We start from the raw sequence: 16,751 nt of genomic DNA, 5'->3' as shown, positions 1-16,751 counted from the left end.
TAGCAGCGCAGACGTACTAGATGACAGGGGATGCAAAACAATAACAGTGCAATATGTTTTCATAACATGGTCACAACTGCCTACTTTCTCTTGTTATATTCTTATTTTACTGTTAAATTTGTATTCCCATTGTTGCTTTTTATTTTTTATTCTTATTGTAATATTTCTTTATTTTGTTTCCATTTAAACCCCCATTATTTACTTTTTACTTTCATTTAAATTGATCTCAACTCTGTACACTGCTGCTGGAATTTTAATTTTCCTGAAGGAACTCTCCTGAAGGAATCAAAAAAGTACTATCTATTTTTCTATCTATCTATCTATCTATCTATCTATCTATCTATCTATCTATCTATCTATCTATCTATCTATCTATCTATCTATCTATCTATCTATCTATCTATCTATCTATATATCTATCTATCTATCTATCTATCTATCTATCTATCTATCTATCTATCTATCGATCTTCAATGATTATCTTCTTATACATCTTCTTATACATGTAGTTGTGGCCGCTGTTACTCAACACTCTGTGCGTGCCCGTCGGTCACGTATCATGTGAAATCTCTGTTACAATCCTCAAGTGATTGCAAGGCATACTTGTTCAACAACCATACAGGTTAAACTGAGGGTTGTGATATAAACAACTTTAACACTCTTACTAATATGCACCACACTGTGAACCCACACCAAACAAGAATGACAAACACATTTCAGGAAAACATCCGCACTGTAACACAACATAAACACAACATAAAAAATACCCAGAATGCCATGTAATCCTGACTCTTCCAGGCGACATTATACACCCCGCTAGCACCAACCCCCCTGGGCTCCCCCCAACCCCGCCCACCTCAACCGACACAGCAGGGGGCAGGGGGTGGGGGGGAGTGGGTTGCTTCTAGCGGGGTGTATAATGTCGCCTGGAAGAGTCAGGGTTGCATGGGATTCTGGGTATTTGTTATGTTGTGTTTATGTTGTGTTACAGTGCGGATGTTTTCCCAAAATGTGTTCGTCATTCTTGTTTGGTGTGGGTTCACAGTGTAGCGCATATTTGTAACAGTGTTAAAGTTGTTTAAACTGGCACCCTCAGTGTGACCTGTATGGCTGTTGAACTAGAATGCCTTGCTGTCGCATGTGTGCGTCTGCAGAAGCCACATACAACATGTGACCTGACTGGGATGCTGTTTGTACAAATTGTGGCGGGCACTAAAGACAGTGTCATCGTAGCACACCCTTATTTTGTTGTTTGGGTATAACTCAGCAGACGTCCGAGGGAATAGTCACTCTGTAACCTGCGAGTCTCCCGGACAAATCGGGTGGAATTGTATGCGTGATGCTAATAAGGGGCATTCATATAAAGATAGATGGCCGCACTAACATCAAATCTTCATATTTAATAGCGGGCCGCGTGTCTGAGACCCCTGATTTGTACATAGCACAAAGCAAAAAAAAACCTCTGTATACAGTGTTATGTCATTATAAATTTCAAGAGTCTTGTGGCTCCCATTATTTTCTTTATTTTGTGAAACGGGTCAAAATGGCTCTTTGAGTGGTAAAGGTTGCCGACCCCTGGTCTATGTCAAGCATTTAAAGCTTACAGTTGGTACAAAATGCGGCTGCTTGACTTTTGACAAGAACAAGAAAGTTTGATCATATTAGGCCTACACTGGCTCACCTGCACTGGCTTCCTGTGCACTTAAGATGTGCCCGGCAAGATATCTGCGTTCAAAGAACTCAGGCTTATTAGTGATTCCCAGAGCCCAAAAAGTCTGCGGGCTATAGGGCGTTTTCTATTCGTGCTCCAGTACTCTGGAATGCCCTCCCGGTAACAGTTAGAGATGCTACCTCAGTAGAAGCATTTAAGGCCCATCTTAAAATTCATTGGTATATGATAATCTTTAGATAGAAGCCCTTTTTAGATCAGTTGATCTGCCGTTTCATTTCTGCTCGGCCCACCCTGTCCCTTGTGGAGGGGGGGGCACAGATCCGGTGGCCATGGATGAATGGGTTATCCAGAGTCGGGACACGGGTTGGACCGCTGGCCTGTGCATCGGTCGGGGACATCTCTGCGCTGCTGACCCGTTTATGCTCGGGATGGTCTCCTGCTGGCCCCATCATGGAGTGGACTCTCACTATTATGTTAGATCCACTACGGACTGGACTTTCACAATTTTATGCTGGACCCTGCCCCAAGTGGAGGTGTTCAAGCACCTGGGAGTGTTATGTTGGTGAAAACTGGAAGGAGACGACACCATGAAAAACGTAAGGTTACCGGGTTTATTGTAACCTTGATGATTTTGTGGGATGTGTATGCTACTCAAACTGTTGGTTGCAGGATTAAGTGTGAATTTAACCATGTGAAAGAAACAAGAGGATGTTGTAGATGCGTGTTGAATGAACCCTGCGTCTGGTCAAGGAGGAGTAGGCACAAGGAAGATTCGGGGACAGGCAGGAAGTCGAGGGCAGGCGGCAAGCAAACAAGGTCTGAGTCCAGGCGAGAGATCGAGGATCGAGGGAGGCAACTGCAAGGAGGACAAGGGACAAGTCAACGAGGCAAAGGTACAAGACAAAAGGAGGCGAGGACAACTAGAGGGAAGCCAGAGACGTATGCTTACTACGAGAGTTAACGACGTTCCGGCGCAGGTTCCAAGGAGTGACTGGCCTTTATGCTGTCCTCCTGATTGCTGTCAGGTGGGTTGATTGCTTTCAGTCCACAGCTGCGGCGAAGCGCGGGCGTGAAGTGCTCAGAGTGTGCGGGGGCGTATCCTGGTATGCTGCCAGACAGAGTGTTAGATCTTGCTGTGGATGGATTGTGGGTTCGAGACCGGGCTGTGACAGGGAGTCTTGTTCACGAGTGAGGGAAGAGTGGATCGTGAGATCGACAGGCAGATCGGTGCGGCGTCTTGAGTAATGCGGACGCTGTATCGTTCCGTTATGGTGAAGAAGGAGCTGAGCCGGAAAGCAAAGCTCTCAATTTACCAGTCGATCTACATTCCCATCCTCACCTATGGTCACGAGCTTTGGGTTCTGACCGAAAGGACGAGATCAAGTGTACAAGCGGCCGGAATGAGTCTTCTCCGCCTGGTGGCCGGGCTCTCCCCTAGAGATAGGGTGAGAAGCTCTGCTATCCGGGGGGAGCTCAAAGTAAAGCCGCTGCTCCTCCACATCGAGAGGAGCCAGATGAAGTGGTTCGGGCATCTGGTCAGGATGCCAACCGAACGCCTCCCTGGGGAGGTGTTTCGGGCACGTCCGACCGGTAGGAGACCACGGGGAAGACCCAGGACACGATGAGAAGACTATGTCTCCCGGCTGGCCTGGGAACGCCTTGGCATCCCCCGGGAAGAGCTGGATGAAGTGGCTGGGGAGAGGAGAGTCTGGGCTTCCTTGCTTAGGCTGCTGCCTCTGAGACCCAACCTCGGATAAGCGGAAGAATATGAATGGATGGATGTTAGACCCACTCGACGTCCATTGCATCCGGTCTCCCCTAGAGGGGGCGGGGGAGGGGGGTCGTCACCCACATCTGCGGTCCTCTCCAAGGTTTCTCAGTCATTCACATTGACATCCCCCTGGGTTGTGAGTTTTTCCTTGCCCTTATGTGGGCTCTGTACCAAGGATGTCGTTGTGACTTGTGCAGCCCTTTGAGACACTTGGGATTTAGGGCTATATAAATAAACAATGATTGATTGATTGATTTATTAACTGGTCTAAAAGGGGGGTTATTTAAAGGCTAGAGCAGGGGTAGGGGACCTGTGGCTCTAGAGCCAGATGTGGCTCTTTTGATGACTGCATATGTCTCTCAGATAATTATATTTATATAGCGCTTTTCTCTAGTGACTAAAAACGCTTTACAAAGTAACACCCAATATCTAAGTTCCATTTAAACCAGTGTGGGTGGCACTGGGGGCAGGTGTGTAAAGTGTCTTGCCCAAGGACACAACAGCAGTGACTAGGATGGCGGAAGCGGGAATCGAACCTGGAACCCTCAGGTTGCTAGCAAGGCCACTCTACCAACCGGGCTATGCCGAGTAACCGTGTAATACTCTTCCGTATCAGTAGGTGGCAGTCGGTAGCTAATTGCTTTGTAGATGTGGGAAACAGCGGGAGGCAGAGTGCAGGTAAAAAGGTGTCTAATGCTTAAACCAGGGGTAGGGAACCTATGGCTCTCAGATAAATCTTAGCTGACATTGCTTAACACGATAAGTAATAAATAATTACGCTGGTAATCACAGTGTCAAAAATAACTTTCAAATTATAAAACATTCTCATGCATTTTAATCCAACCATCCGTTTCTACCGCACGTGTTCAAGATGTCGCATTAATGTTAAGAAGTATTATATGTATTATTTGTTAACTTTTATAATAACAATGTTGTTAAAACGAATAAGAGACTTATTATACTCTACAAATGTTGGTCATACTTAAAAATGCACAAATTTAGTTGTATTCAGTGTTAAAAAATGTTATACGGCTCTTACGGAAATAATTTGTGAGATATTTGGCTTTCATGGCTCTCTCAGCCAAAAAGGTTCCCGACCCCTGGGCTAGAGTATACAAATGAGTTTTAAGATGGGACTGAAATGCTTCTACTGAGGCAGCATCTTGAAGTGTTTCCGGGAGGGCATTCCAGAGTACTGGAGCCTGAATAGAAAACGCTCTATAGCCTGCAGACTTTTTTTGGGTTCTGAGAATCACTAATAAGCCTGAGTTCTTAGAACATAGATTTCTTGCAGGGACATATGGTATTTCACAATCAGAAGATACACTGTTCTAAAAGTGGTTGCAGTTTCCATGTTGGTAGATCATGTTAAAATTACAATAATCACATCGTCAGTTCAAACATGAGGTTCAATTTCGGCAGTCGTAGAAAAATGGATGGATGGGGATTATGGCGTTCCGCATGACACGCCATACCTGACCCTGTCTCATGCGTGGAAGAAGTCCATAGTGACTTTGTCTCCAGCTTGGCATGTAAGTAGCGAACCCACTTCAAACAAAGATTTTCGAGTGAAGGGTTGTTTTTGATACAAAACGTCTTCCGTGTAGGACTCGAGTGAGCAGACATGGAGAAGTGGAGACAGATAAAGAGACAGACGCCCGGCCAGCTTTATCTTTGTCTTTGTTTGCTCGTGGAGTCGCTGGAAGATAACACTGTGCAGTCTCTCACTAGCAGAAACACAGCAGGATGATTCATTTCTCAGACGTTTACTCAAGAGTCGGCTTGTTTGTTGTGTGTTGTCAACAGACATTAAGTGCTGATTTTGAAGATGCAAAGAGAAACAAGTCGGTAGCTGGTGTGGGGAATGTTTTTTTTTTTTTTTAATCTGTCTGACACATTGCACACGTTGCACAACTTTATTTGCATTTGTCCTTGAGGTGAACTGTATTATGATGATTATCGCATAGCTCAGCTGCAAAAAACTGTGTAGGCAGTTAAGGGTCGGAAGCCACGTCTTCCGCTACTGCGATGAGGTGGCGACTTGTCCAGGGTGTACACCGCCTTCCGCCCTATTGTAGCTGAGATAGGCTCTAGTGCCCTCTGCGACCTTGAAGGGAATAAGCGGTAGAAAATGGATGGATGGATGGACATCTTCTGCTATTTTAGTGACTATGTACGACTGACTGACAAATCCAGTTTACAGGTAACAACTTACCATTATAGGCTTGATATACTAAAGGTTTGTGACTTTTAAAACACGTGCAAACTTGATAGCTCACGCATAACTGATTGTATGTATAAAATTAGCAAAATAGTGAAAAAACAATCCTTTTATTGCAGGGGTCGACAACCCAAAACGTTGAAAGACCCATATTAAACCAAAAATACAAAAAAACGCATCTGTCTGGAGCAGCTAACAATGAAAACCAGTATATAAGTCTTATATGGGGGACGGTGTGGCCGTGCCAGCCACCTGACGGTTCCTGGTTCAATCCTCACCTCCTACCAACCTCTTGAGTAAGACACTTCACCTTTGCTCCTGATGGGTCGTGGTTAGGGCCTTACATGGCAGCTCCCTCCATCAGGGGTCTCAGACACGCGGCCGCGGGCCAATTGAGGCCCGCGACACGTTATTTTGCGCCCCCCACCTGAATATGAAAGTTTAATGTTAGTGCGGCCCGCAGGTTTTATATGAATGGCGCTTGAAAGCATTGAGCTGAAGTAATCTACCAATCACGGTGTGGTGATTGGTAGATTGCCTCCCAGTTGGCTCCAGACAGAAACAGTATTTGTTATGCGGGTTCAAAAGGGCTCTTTCAACGTTCTGGGTTGCCTACCCCTGCATTATGGAAAAGCGGCAAATGAGTGAAAGCGACAGAGACGTTGCCAAGGAGACAAGGGTTTTCTTACGTGCCTGGCTGCAGTAACACCACGACACCTGTCCGTCAGTAATAACAGTCCCCAATAACCTGGACCAACTCAAACCGTTATTTTTTTTTTTTTATTGTTTAATTTGCATTTCATCACACGATGAACACTACATATATTTGTAAATGATGCCGGATAACACTCCGGGAGCCGTCAGTTTTTTGCGCTCGCCATCCCGGTACTTTCCTGGCTATTATCCGCCGACCGCCGTGTTGCTGTAGGGAGGAAAAACGGGACGACACACATTGCGGAAATGACATCATTCTCCGTGCGTCCGCTAAATACAAATATATTCCACAACCCCAAACATGCAGTGAAGAGAAAGGTTTGTTGTGAGCAAAGACAATTCCAGGAAAAGTGGGAGATGCGATATTTCTTTGTTGAGCACAGGTGCACCCCGACGTGTCTTATTTGCACAAGGGATACAATTTGAAACTTCAATATACAACTAAACATGCTGAGGAGTATGCAACATTTTTTTAAAGAAATATTTTTTTGCGGCCCAGCCTCACCCAGACTCTGCATCCAGTGGCCCCCAGGTATATTGAGTTTGAGATCCCTAATCATGATAAATGTGTGTGTGAATGGGTGAACGTGGAAATAGTGTCACAGCACTTTGAGTACCTTGAAGTAAGACTGGGCGATATATCGATATACTCGATATATCGTGGGTTTGTCTCTGTGCGATATAGAAAATACTACATCGTGATATTCGAGTATACGTTCTCAAGCAGTTGCTTTTAGCTGCGGGCATTACACTGCATGCTTTTCTCCCTCTTTCTTGTCTCTCCTTCTCACAGAGACTTAAAACAAGCGCACCTTACATACGTCATGTCACGCGTGCAACGTCATATGCCCTCCCTGAGCAGAGAGGTAGAGACATGGGTGACATTAGCTGTGATGCTAACGGTGTGTTGTGAGTGGTAATACGAGAGAGAGAAGGTGCAAATCTGGTAACAAATGGAGGAAGAATTAATTCCCAAGAAACACTGCACGAGGTGCATCGTCTGGCAGGGATTTGGCTTCAAGCGGGAACATGTTGAACATTTATACGGCAGAAGCGTTGCTACAAAAAGTAGCAGCACTGCTAATTTTTAGCATCACTTGAAAAGTCACCCCACTAGAGAATGAAGAGTGCTTCAAACTGTGCATGTCAACATATCCGTTCGGTGCCACACCCAAAAAATGCCGAAGCAACTATTTCCACATCAACACTGTAAAACATATACTATTTGATATGAAGCTCATTTTTATGTGACACTTATTGAAATATCTTGTGTGACATCATGCACACAAGTAAACTTTATTTTTTTTAAACTATTTTAGTTGCGTTCTGTAAAAAGTACACTTTAATTTGGTGTTTTGATCGGCCATCTTAGTGACATCATGCACAAAAGTGCACTAATAGCTTGTTTTAAAATGTCTCTTACAATCTTCCACTTTCTATTTTGAAATGACATGACTGTTTTTGCCACTTCTTAATAACTGTTTAATAAATACAGTTTTGGTAAATTGACTTAGTTGTGATTTCCCTCTGCATAAAAGTTTAGAAATGAGCATATATTAATGCAGTATGAACAAGAATGTTTTAATATAGACACATAGAATCATCATACTGCTGTGATTATATGTATCAAGTGTTCATTCAAGGCTAAGGCAAAATATCGAGATATATATCGTATATCGCGAGATATTAAAAAAAGCCCATATCGCCCAGCCCTATCTTGAAGGTAGAAAAGCGCTATATAACTAAAACCCATTTACCATTTACATAATGAAAACTATATATGATCTAAGTGTCTATATTAGCTATATTAGCCTACTGTCAAAATGACAATGTGTCAGAGGCTAAAGTAAATCTTCCTTGTCAGAAATGTTAAAGTTAATGTTAACGTGCCAATGATTGTCACGCACACACTAGGTGTGGTGAAATTTGTCCTCTGCACTTGACCCATCCCCTTAATCCCCTCCTGGGAAGTGAGGGGAGCAGTCAGCAGCAGTGGTGCCACGGCCGGGAATCATTTATGGTGATTTAACCCCCAATTCCAACACTTGATGCTGAGTGCCAAGCAGGGAGGCAATGGGTACCATTTTTTTTATAGTCTTTGGTATGACTCGGCCGGGGTTTGAACTCACAACCAACCGATCTCAGGTGAACACTCTAACCACGAGGCCACTGAGTGGTTAGAGTTTTGAAATGTAATATTTATTCTCCACATTTTTACAACATTAGTAAATCAGAGGCTACTCAGAATGTGAGTTAACTCCTGGAAATTACTGGCTTTTAATGACCAATGGTATAGATGTGTGTGTCCAAGTTAAAGAAAACGGCAGGCTGTCTTCATCTAATGGATTTATTAAAACCTTTGGCCATCTAGGTAATGTTTGCTGTGGTCTGGATCAACATGGCACACAAACAACGAAGCTGATATTACATACAGATCATGTGTCATTAGACATGCAAAACTAAATTATATACAAAGATAATAAAAGTAAAGAATATCAAATGAGCTCAAGTATATATACAAATGAGGCGAAATGATGCAAAATGTTAGCATGCATACTCTGATTAATTTTTCGCACACTCTTGGCATTCTCTCGATGAGTTTCAAGAGGTAGTCACCTGAAATGGTTTTCACTTCACAGGTGTGCATGAAGCTCATTGAGAAAATGCCAGGAGTGTGCAAAGCAGTAATCAGAGCAAAGGGTGGCTATTTTAAAGAAACTAAAATATAAAACATGCTTTCTATTTATTTAAACTCTTATTGTTAAGTACATAACTCCACCTGTGTTCATTCATAAGTTTAATGAATTTTGCTAACTGTGTTTGTATTATATAAGTGTTTTGCTGCTGGCACTTACAAAGTATGTACGTGTGTGTGTGTATATATATATATATATATATATATATATATATATATATATATATATATATATATATATATATATATATATATATGATGAGGTGGCGACTTGTCCAGGGTGTACACCGCCTTCCACCCGAATGCAGCTGAGATGGGCTCCAGCGACCCCCCGTGACCCCGAAACGGACAAGCGGTAGGAAATGGATGGATGGATATATATATATATATATATATATATATATATATATATATATATATATATATATATATATATATATATACACATGGATGGATGATATATATATATATATATATATATATATATATATATATATATATATATATATATATCCATCCATTTCCTACCGGCTTTCTGTACAAAAAGGGCACTTTAATTTAGTGTTGTTTTTATATTTCATCTTAGTGACATCATGCACAAAAGTGCACGAATAGCTTGTTTTAAAATGTTTCTTACAATGTTGCACTTTCAGTTTTCAAATAACATTAATGTTTGTGCCACTGCATATATATATATCCATCCATCCATTTCCTACCGCTTGTCCCTTTTGGGGTCGCGGGGGGTCGCTGGAGCCTATCTCAGCTGCATTCGGGCAGAAGACGGGGTACACCCTGGACAAGTCGCCACCTCATCGCAGGGCAAAGCATAGTATTGATATAAATTAAAAAGCAGAATAGAAAAGTTATTTTAGACTACCTTGATGCATTGTTGTCCCACATTGTCTCACAAAAACGTAGTCTTTGTCCCATATCTGATGAATTGGGATCTGAAATCGCACTAAGAAAAAGGAAACATTCTGCAGTTTGAGATCATTTTGATCCTATAATGCCAACTAAGGGAAATGTTCTTATTTTCATGTTTGGTTTCTTGACCAGAATTGTACATCTCAAACGCATTTTTGCAGAATTATTAAAAAAAAAGAATAAAATGAAATAAAACAATTCCTAAGATATATTCAAGAGTGACCAGATCATATATGTATACTTTGTAAGTGCCATATCAGCACCAAATATAAATATTCACTTAAAAAATACAAACACAGTCAGCAAAAACTTATGAATACCCTCAATTATATTAATATGCAAAAAAACATAAAAGGCAATACAACATTGGGCATGCATATAAATAGCATACACTTCTAAATACAATAATTGTAAAAATAATAAAACCAGTTGGGTAATTCGTTTTAATTACTTATTGACTTAAGTAAATAGTTGCAATACTGTTGAAATAAACAAGCTATTGAAATCCTGCTTCCCTTCAGTTGGATTTGTTCCTGGATATGGTTAGTTTGTTTACAAGTGTACTGTGTATCCAAGGGGCGGGACTACCTGCTCTCCTGACGTCATAGACCGTCAACAGTCCCGCCCACAGACACAACCGGCACACTTTTAAGGACGTATGGAACACACGCTGGTTATTTCGTCTTCTTTTCGCTCCCCACTGCTCCTGCTTTGACATTTGCGACGTAATTCATACAGTTTGAGTTATTTGTTGATTTCAGAAAATTATTCTCATTTTGACTACCGCGAAAAGACGCAGTAGGAGTGGGTCTCGGCGCGTAAGGTACCTTAAATGAGTGGCTGACGTCACAAGACGACGTAACTCCTCCTATCACATCCGAGAAGATCGTCTCTTAAGAAGCTCTTCACCTACACCTCTTCTGACCAAAAAGCGGACGCCGGTGAGCGGATAGCTGGGAAGCGACACAAAAGCGGGATTTATTGTGGATACATCATCTCATTTATTTTTTTTAAACATTTTTTTTCTTTAAAGCGGGGTGTCTGGTTCATGCCAAAACTGGGGGAACAGATTGGCCATCGGCACACTTCCACGCGAAGCGTCACTGTTTTCGCCACAATCATTGGTAAGCATGTCTTTTCAGTCACATTATTAGTATTTTTAATACAATAATAATAATGTTTTTATTTTAATGTGAGTTGTCCAACAGTTTATATTGATTGGTGACAAGGATCAATAAATGTTAAATGTATGTTAATTGTGTTGACGTAATTTGGCCCTTATCGACTTAAATGTGAGTGGCAGGCTGTTACTCTACTAAAAACACTTAATTAGAAGCGTGTTGGTGTTAATTTAAACGATAATCTAGGTTATAGCAAAACATAATTTGCAAGTATAATCAATATGATATTGAAATTGAGTTAAAGTTATTTTTTATTATTATTTTTTGTATTTATTATTATGATAATCATTACATTATCAGGTATGACAAAACATATTAGTCCATTTGAATTGTAGTTTTCGTTGTGGCCACTTGAGGGCGGTGGAGGACTTTAAACAGGTAATCATGTCCCTGTCACAACATTAAAAGCCTAAAATACACCAAATAATTATTAATGCAGCAAAACAAGTTTATGTTTTTAAATAAAATTTTAAATAATCAAAGGTGCAAGTCAGGTTATTTTTGCTTTTTTAATATATGTTAATAGGCGTCTTTAAGTATCCCATCTTTACCTGATTTTACTGTTGCAAAGCCGTGAAAAGATAATTTGCATACAATTCTAGGATGGTTGCTGAGGTGGGAGGGGGGGGTGGCTAAGGCCATGGCATCAGCATTTATTTGCAGCCTTTCGCCGCAAGCATTCATTTAACAGGTAAAAATGTCAACATCGCAACATTAAAGGCCAAAAACAGACCAAATAAATATTAACGCAGCAAAAGAAGTACATATTTAAAAAAAATAAATTAAATAATCAAAGATGCAAGTAATATTATTTTTGCATTTTTTAAATATGTTTATAGAGCGTCATTAAATAGCCATCTTTACTTGATTTTACTGTTGCAAAGCGGTGAGAAGGTAATTTGCATACGATTCTAGGATGGTTGCTGAGGTCAGGGGGGGGGGGGGGTAAGGCCATGGCGTCAGGATTTATTTGCAGCCTTTTTCCGCAAGCATTCATTTAACAGGTAAAAATGTCAACATCGCAACATTAACAGCCCCAAAACACACCAAATAAATATTAACGCAGCAAAAGAAGTACATATTTCCATCCATCCATCCATCCATTTTCTACCGCTTATTCCCTTTGGGGTCGCAGGGGGCGCTGGTGCCTATCTCAGCTACAATCGGGCGGAAGGTGGTGTACACCCTGGACAAGTCGCCAACTCATCGCAGAGAAGTACATGTTTTTAAAAGAAAAAATAAAATAATCAAAATTACACGTTAGATTATTTTTGCATATTTTAAATATGTTTATAGAGCGTCTTTAAATAGCCATCTTTACTTGAGTTTACTGTTGCAAAGCAGTAAAAAGGTAATTTGCATACAATTCTAGGATGGTTGCCGAGGTCAGGGGGAGTAAGGCCATGGCGTCAGCACTTATTTGCAGCCTTCTGCCGCAAGCGTTCGTTTAACAGCTGCTCTTTATAAAAGCAACCCTCACGCGCTCCTTGATTAGAGCAGGTCCAAAGGTGGTGTGTCCTGGCTTCATATTTATAGCCAGGAAGCCCCTTTCAGGCCCACTAATCTCAACTGTAGTGAGTCTATTTGTCGAACTGGTCCAAAAAGACATCACTTGTTCAGAAGTGTGCGGGTGAGAGAGAAAGAGAGAGAGAGAGAGAGAGACCTAAATGCCTGTTTAATTGTGTTGCACAACAGGACAATAAACCACATGTATTTTTTTTTTCTTCCAAAAATCATCTCCATCTGTGTTTATTTTTAACCGCTTCGCCAGTCGCAAAGGAATTAAGTTATGTAATATTGCAATTCAATTTAAAAATCAGCCCCTGGATGCTTCAGATTTAAACCTGAGGAGTTCCATTTTTGGCCATTCAGTTATTTTGTTTTAATTTCAGAGTTATTATGTTATTGTTTTTAATGGTATTCACGTGAGATTCTTTAGTGTCCCCGTCCAATATGTGAGTGAAATTCAAAAAAGTATTGCAGCTCACATGATTTGCTTCCATGTTCTGTGTTGTCATTTATTATGAATGGCTTTAACTCTCTCGCCCGCCACGTGGGTGTACACTGCGCACCCCCATTGGCTGACCGTCACGGCATCCGGAATGAGCTCCCCTGTGATTGGTTCAAGTAGGTGGAGCGAGGGAGGGGTAAGAGGGCGTGTATTTCACCCTATCTTCTGCATAGTTTAGTGTGTGTGACACGGCTCATTGTCACTGTATTCCACGGGAGCCTGAGCGGGTACCAGATCTAAGGAAGCTATACATATATATATATACAAACACGCATATTTCACGCATTATTTCTATCCATCCTGGTAGCATTTTGCTTTTTTTGGACACGGCAAGAAGCAGCTTTACGGTTGACTCTGATGTGCAGATACTTTATTTCGACCACCTAATGCGGCCTCTGCAGAGACGCTAGCCACGGATCGGACCTTTCCCGACTCGCCTTGCCTACCATTCCCATCTGTTTCCTCCTCCGACCACAGGTTATCGGATGGACCAGCATCCCAGCGCCCGGAGCTGCACCAGCCGCGGTGCTTCGTCGTCGTCGTCGTCGTGCGAGGCCACCGCCCCCGCCGAGCCCTCCATGAACCTGCACATACACTCCACCACCGGCACACGCTTTGAGCTCTCGCTGCCCCAGGAGGAGACCGTGGACGGGCTGAAGAGGAGGCTGTCGCAGCGGCTTAAAGTACCCAAAGAGAGGCTCGCCTTGCTGTACAAAGAAACGTGAGTCGGATGCTGCCTTTGTGTTTTTTTTTTATCAATCCAAACATATACTATATGTCAGGGGTGTCAAACTCATTTTAGATCTGGGGTCCACATGGAGAAAAATCTACTCCCAGAATCTACTCCCAAAAATCACGGCATAATAACTTAAAAATAAAGACAACTTTCCGATTGTTGTCTTTGTTTAGAAATAGAACAAGTACATTCTGAAAACGTACAAATCATAATGTTGTTGGTTTTTTTTTTGTTACACTTACACTTGCGGTTAATAGTATTCTATCTTTATTTGTTGTTATTTATACCTTCTGAATACATTATGTGATAATGTTCAGCAGTCAACTCATTGGTGTTCATTTTCAATCCGTCAAGATAAAATAATATCAAAATGAAATTACAGCATGTTATTTATGTAGTTTGCTCATTTTCCTGGACTGGTGCACTAACATCATCATCTACAGAGATACCCATAATTGCTATTGTGACATCTAGTGGGTACATTTAGAACTGCAGTTTCTTTCATAAAAAAATTTCGGCTAATTTTTATACTTAGCGAACTCATCCCGCTGGTCGGGTAAAACCTGTTCGGGCCGTACGTTTGACACCCCTACTATATGTGCATGTATAACTGTTTTGTCTATCGGTACATTAGGCACACAATCGGCAACATTTAGTTTGCTTTAGTTTTCGATTGACATTGTTCGTTTTGCAATGTTAACATTTTGTACAAATGAAACCAAACTGAGCTGCAGTCTGCACAATCCAATAGTTTTGGATTGTCCGTTTTGCTGTTATATTACATATGAAGACAATCAGCACATGTTAAAAATAATATCCCAACTCACCTATGCTATATAGCTGACCTGGGCAAATTAAGGCCCGGGGGCCAAATGCGGCCCGTTAAGCTTTTCAATCTGGCCCGCCGGACATTCCCAAATAAATTTTTGGGATCTTTAAGATGGAAACTGTAGCTGCTATTATGATGTGCAGTCACGTTTTCTAATGACCGTAAGTCTTCAACTATACAAAGTATTTCAATGGTTGGAATCTGCAATTATGGATGATTTACCAGTTACTATGGTAATCTAATTAGTTACTATGGTCATCTACGTCACAGCAGCTCTGACGAGGCACCAAGCAGTGTGGGCGGGAAGCGTTTCCACAGACGCGGAAGGAGCTTTTCACAACTAAGTTTCTAAAGCTTAGTGATATATAGAATAGGATAGAATAGAAAGTACTTTATTGATCCCTGGGGGAAATTCAGCAAATATCAAATATATCAGATAGTAGGTGGGTTTATTTGGTACCCTTCGCGTGCATATTTCTCTGTTTGTTGCATTTTTGTTGCGTTGCACGTGATTGTAAAATATGTCGATCGAAAGGGGGTGTGACATTCATATTTTGTAAATATTCAGTGTTTTGTCATTCATAGAAAAATGTAAAAGTCCATTACGTTTATTAAGGCGGTCTGTCATAACGTTTTTATCATTCAATCAGACATTATTGTGAAGTTTTGTATTAGTGTCTCTAAAAATAGATATACCGGCCCCCAGACAAATTTTTTTCTCTAAATGTGGCCCTCCGAGTCAAAATAATTGCCCAAGCCTGCTATATAGCTATCTTGTGGTAATAATTTAACGTGTTGTTTATTATTCTATTTTTAATTTTCAGCATTAGCCCTTTATTTTATTAGATTCTGGTAATATACCGTATTTTTCGGACTATAAATCGCAGTTTTTTTCATAGTTGGGCTGGGGGTGCGACTTATACTCAGGAGCGACTTATGTGTGAAATTATTAACACATCACCGTAAAATATCAAATCATATTATTTATTTCATTCACGTAAGAGACTAGACGTATTAGATTTCATCGGATTTAGAGATTAGGAGCGACAGTATGTTTGGTAAACGTATACGTAAACGCATGTTTTATATGTTATAGTTATTTGAATGACTCTTTCCAAAATATGTTACGTTAACACACCAGGCACGTTCTCAGTTGGTTATTTATACGTCATATAACGTACACTTATTCAGCCTGTTGTTCACTATTCTTTATTTATTTTAAATTGCCTTTCAAATGTCGAGTCTTGGTTTTGGGTTTTATCAAATAATTTTCCCCCAAAAATGAGACTTATACTCCAGTGCGACTTATATATGTTTTTTTACTTTTTATTATGCATTTTCGGCAGGTGCGACTTATACTCCGGAGCGACTTATACTCCGAAAAATACCACCGGTGCCCATTACGTCGATTGCGTAGGGCAAGGTTGTCAAACCTACGGCCTTGGGGCCAGATCAGGCTTGATGAGTTTGTCAAGTATTTAAATGAGCTGCCTTTTTTGTCTACGATAGAAACTGCTGTTCTAAATGTGTCTACTGGGTGTCATAATAGCAATTCTGTTAGGCAAGCCGATGGTTTATACGGTTTTATAAGCTCTGGGTTGATACGTGGACATCACAAAGGAGGTGTTTGAGACCTAGAAGTGTTTACTTGTGTTTTATGTTCAATCCCAGAAAGACTGTGATTTAGAGTTTAATCCTGGCTTTTTGTAGATACACTGAGATGAAGTCTAAACTCATTGTGTTTTTGAAATTGCACCAATTGCCTCGGAATTTTCAACAAACTTGAAGTGTTTCGTCCAGAGGATTATTTGTGATTTGTACGTTTTCAGAATGTGATTGTTCAAATTTTGGCCAAAGTAAAACAAAGAAAACAACCTGGAGTTTACTTTAGGTTATCATGCCATGATTTTACCATTCAGGCCCACTCGGTAATAGATTTTCCTCCATGCGGCCCCTTAGCTAAAATGAGTTAAACACCCCTGGCGGAGGGTGTTTCA

At 41.1% G+C, this 16,751-nt stretch overlaps 1 protein-coding gene and 1 long non-coding RNA gene across 2 annotated transcripts in view; one reads left to right on the top strand and one right to left on the bottom strand.

Moving 5' to 3' along the window:
• Positions 1–2,269: 2,269 nt before the first annotated feature.
• LOC133543844 (uncharacterized) overlaps positions 2,270–16,751 on the bottom strand; it is a 56,637-nt gene continuing 42,155 nt past the window's right edge. The window contains exons 3-4 of the long non-coding RNA XR_009804532.1: positions 2,622–2,780; positions 2,270–2,528 (exon numbers count right to left, since the gene is read on the bottom strand). This is a non-coding gene — a long non-coding RNA (uncharacterized LOC133543844). The remainder of the gene's footprint in view (positions 2,529–2,621; positions 2,781–16,751) is intronic.
• Positions 10,699–16,751, top strand: part of midn (midnolin) — a 57,467-nt gene continuing 51,414 nt past the window's right edge. Inside the window, exons 1-3 of the mRNA XM_061888682.1 lie at positions 10,699–10,938; positions 11,031–11,121; positions 13,667–13,910. Coding sequence (XP_061744666.1) covers positions 11,046–11,121; positions 13,667–13,910 — 320 coding nt within the window. The 5' untranslated portion in view covers positions 10,699–10,938; positions 11,031–11,045. The remainder of the gene's footprint in view (positions 10,939–11,030; positions 11,122–13,666; positions 13,911–16,751) is intronic.

This window comes from Nerophis ophidion, linkage group LG26, assembly GCF_033978795.1.
Source record: "Nerophis ophidion isolate RoL-2023_Sa linkage group LG26, RoL_Noph_v1.0, whole genome shotgun sequence".
NCBI classification, from domain to species: Eukaryota; Metazoa; Chordata; class Actinopteri; order Syngnathiformes; family Syngnathidae; genus Nerophis; species Nerophis ophidion.
The sequence above is the reverse complement of the archived record's forward strand: the minus strand, read 5'-3'. Positions and strand labels throughout refer to the sequence as shown.